At 45.4% G+C, this 15000-nt stretch overlaps 1 protein-coding gene across 1 annotated transcript in view; it reads left to right on the top strand.

Moving 5' to 3' along the window:
* lama1 (laminin, alpha 1) overlaps positions 1–15000 on the top strand; it is a 65616-nt gene that overhangs the window by 3244 nt on the left and 47372 nt on the right. Inside the window, exons 5-16 of the mRNA XM_053342758.1 lie at positions 1–60; positions 6044–6223; positions 6301–6390; positions 7745–7862; positions 9189–9367; positions 9454–9547; positions 9633–9790; positions 10576–10716; positions 11962–12117; positions 12492–12593; positions 12675–12889; positions 13402–13513. The exon at positions 1–60 is cut by the window's left edge and continues 131 nt beyond it. Coding sequence (XP_053198733.1) covers positions 1–60; positions 6044–6223; positions 6301–6390; positions 7745–7862; positions 9189–9367; positions 9454–9547; positions 9633–9790; positions 10576–10716; positions 11962–12117; positions 12492–12593; positions 12675–12889; positions 13402–13513 — 1605 coding nt within the window. The remainder of the gene's footprint in view (positions 61–6043; positions 6224–6300; positions 6391–7744; positions 7863–9188; positions 9368–9453; positions 9548–9632; positions 9791–10575; positions 10717–11961; positions 12118–12491; positions 12594–12674; positions 12890–13401; positions 13514–15000) is intronic.

Below are 15000 nucleotides of genomic sequence, written 5' to 3' on the forward strand. Positions count from 1 at the left end.
GACATGGAAGTGATCTGCACATCATACTACTCCAGACTGAATCCTCTGGAACATGGAGAGGTGAGCTCTTGTTGACCTGCATCACTCTCTCACTGATTATCAGTTAAAGCAATTAAATCAGCTGCAAATAGGAGAGAAGTTTCTCTGCAATAGTACAACAAATAGGAGACTTTAATGTGGACTTAAACATCTTAGACACCCTCTCTACATTTAAGAGTAGGCTTCTGTTTATTCATATGCACTGGGTCAAACTAGGCTTTGCAGTCATAGCAAGGCCTCACCAAATGATGGTTTAGACACTGTCTCCCCTTGAGATAGTGGTGAGCAGTGAGTCTGCTCCTTTTGGGGGAAAACAGGAGGTGTATGATAGTGTTGCTATAGCAGCCGAGGTCAGATATGTATTTGACTGTTTGCCCTGAGTGGGGTAGAGGTAGCTGGAGTCAGAAGTTTGATATAGTGTTGGATGGAGGACAAAGGTCCTGAGTGAGGTCTAAGCAATGTTTTGTCTATAGACCATTAGACTAAATTCTGTATACTGTAGATGTGTTGGATCTGGCCATATTTGGGCATGGCTCAACCTTGGGCATTATCTGTGTAGTTTACAGTCTATCTGTGAGGTTTAAAGTCTATCTATGTGGTTTACAGTCTATCTGTGAGGTTTACAGTCTATCTATGTGGTTTAAAGTCTATCTGTGTGGTTTAAAGTCTATCTGTGTGGTTTAAAGTCTATCTGTGTGGTTTAAAGTCTATCTGTGAGGTTTACAGTCTATCTGTGAGGTTTAAAGTCTATCTGAGTGGTTTAAAGTCTATCTATGTGGTTTACAGTCTATCTGTGAGGTTTAAAGTCTATCTGAGTGGTTTAAAGTCTATCTATGTGGTTTAAAGTCTATCTGAGTGGTTTAAAGTCTATCTGAGTGGTTTAAAGTCTATCTATGTGGTTTAAAGTCTATCTATGTGGTTTACAGTCTATCTGTGAGGTTTAAAGTCTATCTGAGTGGTTTAAAGTCTATCTGAGTGGTTTAAAGTCTATCTGTGAGGTTTAAAGTCTATCTGTGAGGTTTAAAGTCTATCTGTGTGGTTTAAAGTCTATCTGAGTGGTTTAAAGTCTATCTGTGAGGTTTAAAGTCTATCTGAGTGGTTTAAAGTCTATCTGAGAGGTTTAAAGTCTATCTGTGAGGTTTAAAGTCTATCTGAGTGGTTTAAAGTCTATCTGAGTGGTTTAAAGTCTATCTGTGAGGTTTAAAGTCTATCTGAGTGGTTTAAAGTCTATCTGTGAGGTTTAAAGTCTATCTGTGAGGTTTAAAGTCTATCTGTGAGGTTTAAAGTCTATCTGTGAGGTTTAAAGTCTATCTGAGTGGTTTAAAGTCTATCTGTGTGGTTTAAAGTCTATCTGTGAGGTTTAAAGTCTATCCCCGGAGGAGAGAAACTTCAGAACTGAAGGAAGCATCAGGGCATAACGTGCACTGATCATTCATTCACTTCTCCTTCATGAAGTAAATAAACCTTGTCCTGGACTCCTGTCTCTCTCCATTGATGTATGGGCTGCATAATTAAAATCACTATCAGCTTCAAAGTTTCCTTTTTGATTAAAATCTTACAGTTAGGGTCGGCTCCAGCTCCTAGTTTATGCTTCTCCTCTCTATACATTTACATTCATGTACTTTTAATGCATCCACTGACTTAAAGTTCTTCTGTACTTTCTTGTCTCCCAGGGTTAGGGTTAGGGTTCATTCAGTTGCAGACTGACTGCTGTCAGCGTGATAACCACTGCTACTATTATTATTATTATTATTATTATTATTATTATTATTATTATTATCATTATTATTATTATTATTATTATTATTATTATTATTATTATTATTATTATTATTGTTGTTGCTGCTTTTCTCTTTCTTTCCTTCTTTCTCTCTCAGCCAATCGAGGCAGATGTTTTCCCAGCTAGAGTCAGTTCTGTTTGAGGTTTCTTCCGGTTAAAGGGGAGTTTTTCTTTGCTTCTCATGGAGGAATGTTGGGTCTCTTTAAATTAAATAGAGAGTACAGTCTAGACCTGGTCTATGGGTTAGGGTTAGGGCAAACCCAGCTTCATAGTACAGTCTAGACCTGGTCTATGGGTTAGGGTTAACCCAGCTTCATAGTACAGTCTAGACCTGGTCTATGGGTTAGGGTTAACCCAGCCTCGTAGTACAGTCTAGACCTGGTCTATGGGTTAGGGTTAGGGTTAACCCAGCTTCATAGTACAGTCTAGACCTGGTCTATGGGTTAGGGTTAACCCAGCTTCGTAGTACAGTCTAGACCTGGTCTATGGGTTAGGGTTAACCCAGCTTCATAGTACAGTCTAGACCTGGTCTATGGGTTAGGGTTAACCCAGCTTCATAGTACAGTCTAGACCTGGTCTATGGGTTAGGGTTAACCCAGCTTCATAGTACAGTCTAGACCTGGTCTATGGGTTAGGGTTAGGGTTAACCCAGCTTCGTAGTACAGTCTAGACCTGGTCTATGGGTTAGGGTTAGGGTCAACCCAGCTTCGTAGTACAGTCTAGACCTGGTCTATGGGTTAGGGTTAGGGTTAACCCAGCTTCATAGTACAGTCTAGACCTGGTCTATGGGTTAGGGTTAACCCAGCTCCGTAGTACAGTCTAGACCTGGTCTATGGGTTAGGGTTAACCCAGCTTCGTAGTACAGTCTAGACCTGGTCTATGGGTTAGGGTTAACCCAGCTTCGTAGTACAGTCTAGACCTGGTCTATGGGTTAGGGTTAACCCAGCTTCGTAGTACAGTCTAGACCTGGTCTATGGGTTAGGGTTAGGGCTAACCCAGCTTCATAGTACAGTCTAGACCTGGTCTATGGGTTAGGGTTAACCCAGCTTCGTAGTACAGTCTAGACCTGGTCTATGGGTTAGGGTTAACCCAGCTTCGTAGTACAGTCTAGACCTGGTCTATGGGTTAGGGTTAACCCAGCTTCGTAGTACAGTCTAGACTTGGTCTATGGGTTAGGGTTAACCCAGCTTCGTAGTACAGTCTAGACCTGGTCTATGGGTTAGGGTTAGGGCTAACCCAGCTTCATAGTACAGTCTAGACCTGGTCTATGGGTTAGGGTTAGGGCTAACCCAGCTTCATAGTACAGTCTAGACCTGGTCTATGGGTTAGGGTTAACCCAGCTTCGTAGTACAGTCTAGACCTGGTCTATGGGTTAGGGTTAACCCAGCTTCATAGTACAGTCTAGACCTGGTCTATGGGTTAGGGTTAACCCAGCTTCATAGTACAGTCTAGACCTGGTCTATGGGTTAGGGTTAACCCAGCTTCATAGTACAGTCTAGACCTGGTCTATGGGTTAGGGTTAGGGTTAACCCAGCTTCATAGTACAGTCTAGACCTGGTCTATGGGTTAGGGTTAACCCAGCTTCATAGTACAGTCTAGACCTGGTCTATGGGTTAGGGTTAGGGTTAACCCAGCTTCGTAGTACAGTCTAGACCTGGTCTATGGGTTAACCCAGCTTCATAGTACAGTCTAGACCTGGTCTATGGGTTAGGGTTAACCCAGCTCCGTAGTACAGTCTAGACCTGGTCTATGGGTTAGGGTTAACCCAGCTTCATAGTACAGTCTAGACCTGGTCTATGGGTTAGGGTTAACCCAGCTTCGTAGTACAGTCTAGACCTGGTCTATGGGTTAGGGTTAGGGTTAACCCAGCTTCATAGTACAGTCTAGACCTGGTCTATGGGTTAGGGTTAACCCAGCTCCGTAGTACAGTCTAGACCTGGTCTATGGGTTAGGGTTAACCCAGCTTCGTAGTACAGTCTAGACCTGGTCTATGGGTTAGGGTTAACCCAGCTTCGTAGTACAGTCTAGACCTGGTCTATGGGTTAGGGTTAACCCAGCTTCGTAGTACAGTCTAGACCTGGTCTATGGGTTAGGGTTAACCCAGCTTCATAGTACAGGCTAGACCTGGTCTATGGGTTAGGGTTAACCCAGCTTCATAGTACAGTCTAGACCTGGTCTATGGGTTAGGGTTAACCCAGCTTCGTAGTACAGTCTAGACCTGGTCTATGGGTTAGGGTTAACCCAGCTTCATAGTACAGTCTAGACCTGGTCTATGGGTTAGGGTTAACCCAGCTTCATAGTACAGTCTAGACCTGGTCTATGGGTTAGGGCTAACCCAGCTCCATAGTACAGTCTAGACCTGGTCTATGGGTTAGGGTTAACCCAGCTTCATAGTACAGTCTAGACCTGGTCTATGGGTTAGGGCTAACCCAGCTTCATAGTACAGTCTAGACCTGGTCTATGGGTTAGGGCTAACCCAGCTTCATAGTACAGTCTAGACCTGGTCTATGGGTTAGGGTTAACCCAGCTTCATAGTACAGTCTAGACCTGGTCTATGGGTTAGGGTTAACCCAGCTTCATAGTACAGTCTAGACCTGGTCTATGGGTTAGGGTTAACCCAGCTTCATAGTACAGTCTAGACCTGGTCTATGGGTTAGGGTTAACCCAGCTTCGTAGTACAGTCTAGACCTGGTCTATGGGTTAGGGTTAGGGTTAACCCAGCTTCATAGTACAGTCTAGACCTGGTCTATGGGTTAGGGTTAACCCAGCTCCGTAGTACAGTCTAGACCTGGTCTATGGGTTAGGGTTAACCCAGCTTCATAGTACAGTCTAGACCTGGTCTATGGGTTAGGGTTAACCCAGCTTCGTAGTACAGTCTAGACCTGGTCTATGGGTTAGGGTTAACCCAGCTTCGTAGTACAGTCTAGACCTGGTCTATGGGTTAGGGTTAACCCAGCTTCATAGTACAGTCTAGACCTGGTCTATGGGTTAGGGTTAACCCAGCTTCATAGTACAGTCTAGACCTGGTCTATGGGTTAGGGTTAACCCAGCTTCGTAGTACAGTCTAGACCTGGTCTATGGGTTAGGGTTAACCCAGCTTCATAGTACAGTCTAGACCTGGTCTATGGGTTAGGGTTAACCCAGCTTCGTAGTACAGTCTAGACCTGGTCTATGGGTTAGGGTTAACCCAGCTTCATAGTACAGTCTAGACCTGGTCTATGGGTTAGGGTTAACCCAGCTTCATAGTACAGTCTGGACCTGGTCTATGGGTTAGGGTTAGGGTTAACCCAGCTTCATAGTACAGTCTAGACCTGGTCTATGGGTTAGGGTTAACCCAGCTTCATAGTACAGTCTAGACCTGGTCTATGGGTTAGGGTTAACCCAGCTTCATAGTACAGTCTAGACCTGGTCTATGGGTTAGGGTTAACCCAGCTTCATAGTACAGTCTAGACCTGGTCTATGGGTTAGGGTTAACCCAGCTTCATAGTACAGTCTAGACCTGGTCTATGGGTTAGGGTTAACCCAGCTTCATAGTACAGTCTAGACCTGGTCTATGGGTTAGGGTTAACCCAGCTTCGTAGTACAGTCTAGACCTGGTCTATGGGTTAGGGTTAACCCAGCTTCATAGTACAGTCTAGACCTGGTCTATGGGTTAGGGCTAACCCAGCTTCGTAGTACAGTCTAGACCTGGTCTATGGGTTAGGGTTAGGGTTAACCCAGCTTCATAGTACAGTCTAGACCTGGTCTATGGGTTAGGGTTAACCCAGCTTCATAGTACAGTCTAGACCTGGTCTATGGGTTAGGGTTAACCCAGCTTCATAGTACAGTCTAGACCTGGTCTATGGGTTAGGGCTAACCCAGCTTCATAGTACAGTCTAGACCTGGTCTATGGGTTAGGGTTAACCCAGCTTCATAGTACAGTCTAGACCTGGTCTATGGGTTAGGGTTAACCCAGCTTCATAGTACAGTCTAGACCTGGTCTATGGGCTAACCCAGCCTCGTAGTACAGTCTAGACCTGGTCTATGGGCTAACCCAGCCTCGTAGTACAGTCTAGACCTGGTCTATGGGCTAACCCAGCTTCATAGTACAGTCTAGACCTGGTCTATGGGTTAGGGTTAACCCAGCTCCGTAGTACAGTCTAGACCTGGTCTATGGGTTAGGGTTAACCCAGCTTCGTAGTACAGGCCTCAGGTCTATGTGATACTGACCTGTCTGTCTCTCAGATCCATACCTCTCTCATCAATGGACGACCCGGTGCTGATGATTTGACCTCTGACCTACTGAACTTCACCTCAGCTCGTTACATCAGACTGAGGCTGCAGCGAATCAGAACGCTCAATGCCGATCTGATGACGCTGAGCGCCCACGACCCCAGAGACATCGACCCCATTGTGACTCGGAGGGTGAGACGGAGAGTTTGTAATGTTTCAGATGATTCAAACATTTCACCTGCTGATTCTAACTTCAACCTTTTCTTCAGTATTTTTACTCCATCAAAGACATTTCAGTGGGCGGCATGTGTATCTGCTACGGCCACGCCCAGAGCTGCCCGCTGGACCCTGTTACCAAGGTAATGCCACACCTGTACACCTGTCATATACACCTGTACACCTGTCATATACACCTGTACACCTGTAGTATACACCTGTCATACACACCTGTACACCTGTCATAGACACATGTACACCTGTCATATACACCTGTCATATACACCTGTACACCTGTCATATACACCTGTACACCTGTAGTATACACCTGTCATATACACCTGTACACCTGTCATATACACCTGTACACCTGTCATATACACCTGTACACCTGTCATACACACCTGTACACCTGTCATACACACCTGTACACCTGTAGTATAAACCTGTCATACACACCTGTCATACACACCTGTCATATACACCTGTACACCTGTCATACACACCTGTACACCTGTAGTATAAACCTGTCATACACACCTGTCATACACACCTGTCATATACACCTGTACACCTGTCATATAAACCTGTACACCTGTAGTATACACCTGTCATATACACCTGTACACCTGTCATATACACCTGTACACCTGTCATATACACCTGTACACCTGTCATATACACCTGTACACCTGTAGTATACACCTGTCATACACACCTGTACACCTGTCATACACACCTGAACACCTGTAGTATATACCTGAACACCTGTAGTATACACCTGTCATACACACCTGTACACCTGTAGTATACACCTGTCATACACACCTGTCATACACACCTGTCATACACACCTGTACACCTGTCATACACACCTGAACACCTGTAGTATACACCTGTACACCTGTCATACACACCTGTCATATACACCTGTCATACACACCTGTCATATACACCTGTACACCTGTCATATACACCTGTACACCTGTCATACACACCTGAACACCTGTAGTATACACCTGTCATATACACCTGTCATACACACCTGTCATATACACCTGTACACCTGTCATATACACCTGTACACCTGTCATACACACCTGTCATACACACCTGTACACCTGTCATACACACCTGTACACCTGTCATACACACCTGTCATACACACCTGTACACCTGTCATACACACCTGTACACCTGTCATACACACCTGTCATACACACCTGTCATATACACCTGTACACCTGTCATACACACCTGTCATACACACCTGTCATATACACCTGTACACCTGTCATACACACCTGTCATACACACCTGTACACCTGTCATACACACCTGTCATATACACCTGTACACCTGTCATACACACCTGTCATATACACCTGTCATACACACCTGTCATACACACCTGTCATACACACCTGTCATATACACCTGTACACCTATAGTGTTGCATACTTCAAACTCACACTGTGTGTGTTTGTGTGTATACAGAAGCTGCAGTGTGTGTGTGAGCACAACACTTGTGGAGAGAGCTGTAACGAGTGTTGCCCCGGTTACCACCAGCAGCCATGGCAACCAGGAACCGTCTCTGAGGGAAATACGTGTGAAAGTAAGAGACAGAAAAATACAAACCTAGTAAATAGTAGAATGCTCTGTGTGTTTGTGCTGAGGGGGGAGATATATATATATATATATATAACCCTAACCCTTGAGACCTTTATCAGTTCATAACTCTAACCCTTGAGACCTTTATCAGTTCATAACTCTAACCCTTGAGACCTTTATCAGTTCATACCCCTAACCCTTGAGACCTTTATCAGTTCATAACTCTAACCCTTGAGACCTTTATCAGTTCATAACTCTAACCCTTGAGACCTTTATCAGTTCATACCCCTAACCCTTGAGACCTTTATCAGTTCATACCCCTAACCCTTGAGACCTTTATCAGTTCATACCCCTAACCCTTGAGACCTTTATCAGTTCATACCCCTAACCCTTGAGACCTTTATCAGTTCATAACTCTAACCCTTGAGACCTTTATCAGTTCATACCCCTAACCCTTGAGACCTTTATCAGTTCATACCCCTAACCCTTGAGACCTTTATCAGTTCATACCCCTAACCCTTGAGACCTTTTTGACTATTTGTTCGGTGATCACGGTCCAACAGCTGAGCTACTTCAGGAGTGCTGCTTCCCTATGAGACATTTTACAGTTTATGACTTTTCAGAGTTTGTTAAATCTCTTTTTGGCCCATTTTGTCTGAAATAAAGCAGCTGTCTAATAATTATGCACACTTTGATATAGAGTGTTGATGACTTTAGGCCACACCCTCAATTATTACACAAATACACATCACCCGATAATGCTTAAATCCAATTGGCTTTCAGTTTTATATGAAAATGTGATAAGGCCAAAATACTCACTGGCCTAATAATTGTGCACACAGTGTATAAATAACTTTATATGCCAACAGAAAGCCGACAGGACAACAGACACACACACACACACATACACACACACACACACACACACCTGTCCTCTGTGACACTCCACCTGTGTTCAGGCTTTGACTGAATTGTTACTTCATCCCCTGTTTTGAGTCTTTGCATAAGAAATTGATTGAAAACACCTGAAAACACTTGTGTCTCTGTCTCTCTCTCTCTGTCTTTGCCTGTCTCTCTGTCTTTGCCTGTCTGTCTCTCTCTGTCTGTCTCTCTGTCTTTGCCTGTCTGTCTGTCTGTCTGTCTCTCTGTCTTTGCCTGTCTGTCTGTCTGTCTGTCTCTCTGTCTTTGCCTGTCTGTCTGCCTGTCTGTCTGTCTGTCTGTCTCTCTGTCTTTGCCTGCCTGTCTGTCTGTCTGTCTGTCTGTCTGTCTCTCTGTCTTTGCCTGTCTGTCTGTCTGTCTGTCTCTCTGTCTTTGCCTGTCTGTCTGTCAGGGTGTAACTGTCACAACAAGGCAGGCGACTGTTTTCACAATCAGACCGTCGCTGACCTCCGGTTGAGTCTGAACATCCGTGGCGTTCGTCAGGGGGGCGGAGTCTGCATCGACTGCCAACAAAACACTGCTGGCATCAACTGTGAAACCTGCACTGATGGATACTACAGACCAGCACAGGTACTAACAAATATTGCCAAATACTGCAGATAATACTACATACCAGCACAGATACTTACAAGTACTGCATATATGTGTGTGTGTAGATTTCTCCTCATGCAGACTCTCCTTGCACTGAGTGTAACTGTGATTTGAGAGGATCAGAGTCTTCAGTCTGCGCCAGAGACGACACAACGCCAGGTCATTATTATCATTATAACTGTTGTTATTATTATTGCTATCATGATTATGATCATCATTATAAATATTTCTGGTGTGTGTGCAGGTGTGTCTGCAGGTCAGTGTGTGTGTAAAGAGGGTTTCACAGGTCGACGGTGTGACCGTTGTGCGTTTGGATACAGAGATTTTCCTCAGTGTGTTCGCTGTGAATGTAACTTGGCTGGCAGCATCAACACTGACCCCTGCAGCGACTGCATCTGCAAGGTAAACCTCCACTTGTACCTGACAAAGGTCACCTGACCTAGACCGCATCTCAAACTGACAATAGGGGTGTGCTTAATAGTCATACACAAACTATTGACTTGTTAAAAGAATGATAATGATAACCTGTCCACCTACTACAGCATTAGCTTTGTAGACGAGGTCACATGTGACATAAATATATGAAATCAGACAATGATCATCTATCCTCAGTCATGACATCTTCATGCTCCTCAGTGGTTATGCCCAGTTCTGAGCATGTAAAGTCTAATGTTTTGTACCCTCAGTTGGTGGTTATTAAATACTCTCTCAGCTCTCATAGCTCTGACACAGCCAATCACAGTTAAACATAACAATAGCTCAGCAAACGGAAATGTGTGGACAGGTCGGAGCATCAACACATGAACACACACCACAAACCCTAATCCTAATCCTAACCCTAACCCTAACCCTAAAATAAAGAGCAGAGAAAGAGAACAAAGTAGGTCCAAGACAGGAAAATAGATTTATCAACATATCAACAGTCATGCATCACACACACCACATTCATTTACTGACGTTTCAGTTCAAAGGTGAACCTCACAGCTCTGAACATTAAAGGTGTTTACCTGTGCTCCTCCTCACAGCTCTGAACATTAAAGGTGTTTACCTGTGCTCCTCCTCACAGCTCTGAACAGTAAAGGTGTTTACCTGTTCTCCTCCTCACAGCTCTGAACAGTAAAGGTGTTTACCTGTGCTCCTCCTCACAGCTCTGAACAGTAAAGGTGTTTACCTGTGCTCCTCCTCAGGTGAACGTGATGGGAGCTCACTGTGATCTGTGTAAACCGGGTTTCTACAACCTGCAGGACGCTCATCCACTCGGCTGCTCCGACTGCTTCTGCTTCGGTGTGTCTGACGTCTGTGAGAGCTCCAGTTGGTCCACAGCACAGGTAACACACACACACCTGTAGACAGGTAACACACACACCTGTACACAGGTAACACACACACATGTAACACAAACACACACACACACACACACCTGTACACAGGTAACTCACACACATGTACACAGGTAACACACACACACCTGTAGACAGGTAACACACACACCTGTACACAGGTAACACACACACCTGTAGACAGGTAACACACACACATGTACACAGGTAACACACACACACCTGTACACAGGTAACACACACCTGTACACAGGTAACACACACACCTGTACACAGGTAACACACACACCTGTAGACAGGTAACACACACACCTGTACACAGGTAACACACACACATGTAACACACACACACACACACACACACACACACCTGTACACAGGTAACTCACACACATGTACACAGGTAACTCACACACATGTAACACACACACACACACACACACACCTGTACACAGGTAACACACACACCTGTACACAGGTAACACACACACATGTAACACACACACACACACCTGTACACAGGTAACACACACACACCTGTACACAGGTAACACACATCTGTACACAGGTAACTCACACACCTGTACACAGGTAACACACACACATGTAACACACACACACACACACACACAGCTGTACACAGGTAACTCACACACATGTACACAGGTAACTCACACACATGTAACACACACACACACACACACACACCTGTACACAGGTAACACACACACCTGTACACAGGTAACACACACACATGTAACACACACACACACACACCTGTACACAGGTAACACACACACCTGTACACAGGTAACACACACACATGTAACACACACACACACACACACACACCTGTACACAGGTAACACACACACCTGTACACAGGTAACACACACACATACACACACCTGTACACAGGTAACACACACACCTGTACACAGGTAACACACACACATGTAACACACACACACACACGTGTACACAGGTAACACACACACAGACCTGTACACAGGTAACACACACACCTGTACACAGGTAACACACACACCTGTACACAGGTAACACACACACCTGTACACAGGTAACACACACACCTGTACACAGGTAACTCACACAACTGTACACAGGTAACACACACACACACACACACACACACACACACACACACACACACACACACACACACCTGTACACAGGTAACACAGCAGCATAAATTATTTTCAATTTTTTTAGATACTTCATGGAGACGGTTGGCTCCACCCCTCTCAGTCCCACCACACGCAGCCTGTCGTCCATGGCAACGACCTGTCCATCCCCAGTAACACCTCTGGCCACACCCACCAACATCTGCTGTCATGGGCAGCACCCGACAGTTTCCTAGGCAACAAGGTGGGCGACTGTCCATCTGTCAGAGGACAATTACAATGATGAAAGACAATGTTAAAGAATTCTGCTGCCAACGAACCTGAGACAGACATTGGTATTATAACTGTGTCAGTAACTACCTGTCTGCCTGTCTACCTGTCTGTCTGTCTGCCTGTCTACCTGTCTGTCTGTCTGTTTGTCTGTCTGTCTGTCTGTCTGTCTGCCTGTCTGCCTGTCTGTCTGCCTGTCTGCCTGTCTGTCTGTCTGTCTGTCTGTCTGTCTGTCTGCCTGTCTGTCTGTCTGTCTGTCTGTCTGTCTGCCTGTCTGTCTGTCTGCCTGTCTGCCTGCCTGTCTGTCTGTCTGTCTGTCTGTCTGTCTGTCTGCCTGTCTGTCTCTAGCTGGTGTCCTATGGAGGTTTCCTGAACTACACTTTGGTTTATGACATCCCATTGGACAATGAGGACCGTTCTCTCCCCGCACACTCTGACATCATCCTGGAGGTGAGGAGACGTTGTATTTCAGGTCTGTGGTTGCAGTAAGTTCCACCAACTCTAAACTGATTCCTCCTCTCTCGTCTCCAGGGTAATGGTCGAGCCCTTCGTCTTTCACCGCCTCATCTCCTCTTCCTTTCGCCATTGGCTGGGCGCTCGGTTGCCATGGCGATGGTCCCGCAGCGGTTCCTAGATATGCAAACAGGCCGACTCATTACCCGTGATGACCTGCTGTCAGTCCTCGCTGACGTGACATCATTGATGGTCAGAGTTCACCTGAACACCTCTGCTGATGGCCCGATACGGTAAGGACTCTGTAATCTGATTACACCTTACATAAGAGTAATATGAATACACCTAATATGACAGTAATCTGATTATAATTATAGGACTAATATGTAAACTGACCATGACACATTATCAGAGATAAATTAAAATAGTGGCTTCTGTGAGTATGATCCCACAGTCAGTATAGTCTCCTCTGGTGTGGAAGGTGTGATTTAGCCCATTCAACCCATCGTGGTGCTCACACACCATGAGCCGCCGCCATGTAATGCAGTGATAAGATGTCGTAGTCATTTCACGCATTTCTGTGAAATCAGGTTAACGCCCATTTCGACAATTCAGCTTGCAAGATATGAAACATTGGCACACAAACAACATGCTGCAGTTGGAAGCAAGAAAACAAACCAAACTAAAAACGAGCTTTGAGTCTGGGGAGCGGGGGGAGACAACTCTCTGCAGTACCCATTTAAAACACTTGCTGTCAGTGTTACACATTTCTCCTTTAACATTTCTCTGTCTGTCTGTCTTTTAGGCTCAGTTCAGTGTCTCTGGACATCGCTGTTCCTGGTGTAGTTTCTGGTGTTCACGCATTTGCTGTTGAGACGTGTGAATGCCCGTGGGGTTACAGCGGCACTTCCTGTGAGGTCAGCAGTTCATTTAAATCATTTTCATTCTGTTACTGTCACCAACGCTAATGTCAGCACTGTTATAACACTGTTATTACTGATGGTACTGTCAGCACAGTTATTAGTGTCACTACATTATTATACTGTTATTGCTGTCAAGAGGTAGGTCTGTTTTTGTTGTTGCTTTTGTGGGCGATGGACCTCATAAATGAGCCCATCTTGCTGGTGATGATGTATGGCCCTTGCTGCTTTGCTAAGATCTTGCTGTTGAAAGAAGAGGGAAGCAACAGGACTTACTGGCCAGGTTGGAAGTCACAGTGCTGAGCCTGTTGGCCATACCAGCCAAATGCAGGTTGACCTCTGCGTCCATCTGGTATTTTGTCAACCAATTCCTCATCTCAAGCACAAACTGCATCACCTTTATGTCACATGGAGTGGTGAAAGGAGCCTCCCAGCCCTTTCAGTGTAGATCCAATGGGCCACGTACATCTCAGCCATACAAAAGTTCAAATAGGGAGAAGCCAGTTGAGGCTTGGATATCATCTCTTTTAGGCAAAGAGCAAAAATGGCAGCAAGTGGCCCCAGTCCTCGCAGTGTCATACACAAACTCTGGTTGAATCTTTCAAGCAGAGTGGTATGGCGGGACAACTACATCAACCTGGAGGTGTTTGGTCCCCTGGTCCATCAGGATTTCATCCTGTATCCCCACTCTGGAGAACAGTTGTACCAAAACACCCATAACAATGGGAATGGTGATGGTGTGCAGGGATTCTGGGTTATGGGTGGCAAAGTCACACATGATCAAGATGTATTGGTGACCACAATGTCCACGGTAAAGGAGGAAAGGAGTTGAGATGACAGGAAGAGGCTGCAGTAAAGCTTGATCAGACTTGTGTCAGAGTCAGTTTCCACTGGCAGTCCATGGGGACAGGTATGTCTCAACACAGGACCCCATCTACAGGCAGGTTTTATTCTACCCCTGTTTATCAATGGTAACAGTTAAGTCAGCTTTGGGATAATGATGCTTACCCCCACAAACACACACAATGTCCTCCTGTTTGCTTTAATCCACACTGCCTGCTGGCACCAGACTGTTCTGAACCAGAGGCAACAGAAACACTGTTTTATAGTGCTAAACTCTCACTTCCTTATCCCCATGGGGCCCCACCTCAGGCTGGTGTGCACAGTAAGCACCTGTGAGCAGTGCTGGTGTTTCCTGGAAGCAGGCCTGGGCTGGGTGGCTGTAGTGTCGGTCGGTGTATTGTTCTGATCTGAAGTGTGTAGCTGGTCCTCCTCTCCAAGTGTTGAGGTACTGTAGACCCAGCACGGCAGCCACAAGTCCATCCACTGGGTCATGCTCCTTCAGCCAGGTCCCTACCTCAAAGGGAAGATGATGGCCTCACCAACCTCCTGCTTAGGCCTCCAATGCTATTCCAGAGAGAGCAGTGGACCAAGTAGTTATGCCCACTTACTGCCAGTACAGTTATTACACTGTGATTACTGCC

This window comes from Scomber japonicus, chromosome 21 (assembly GCF_027409825.1).
Source record: "Scomber japonicus isolate fScoJap1 chromosome 21, fScoJap1.pri, whole genome shotgun sequence".
Classification (NCBI taxonomy): domain Eukaryota; kingdom Metazoa; phylum Chordata; class Actinopteri; order Scombriformes; family Scombridae; genus Scomber; species Scomber japonicus.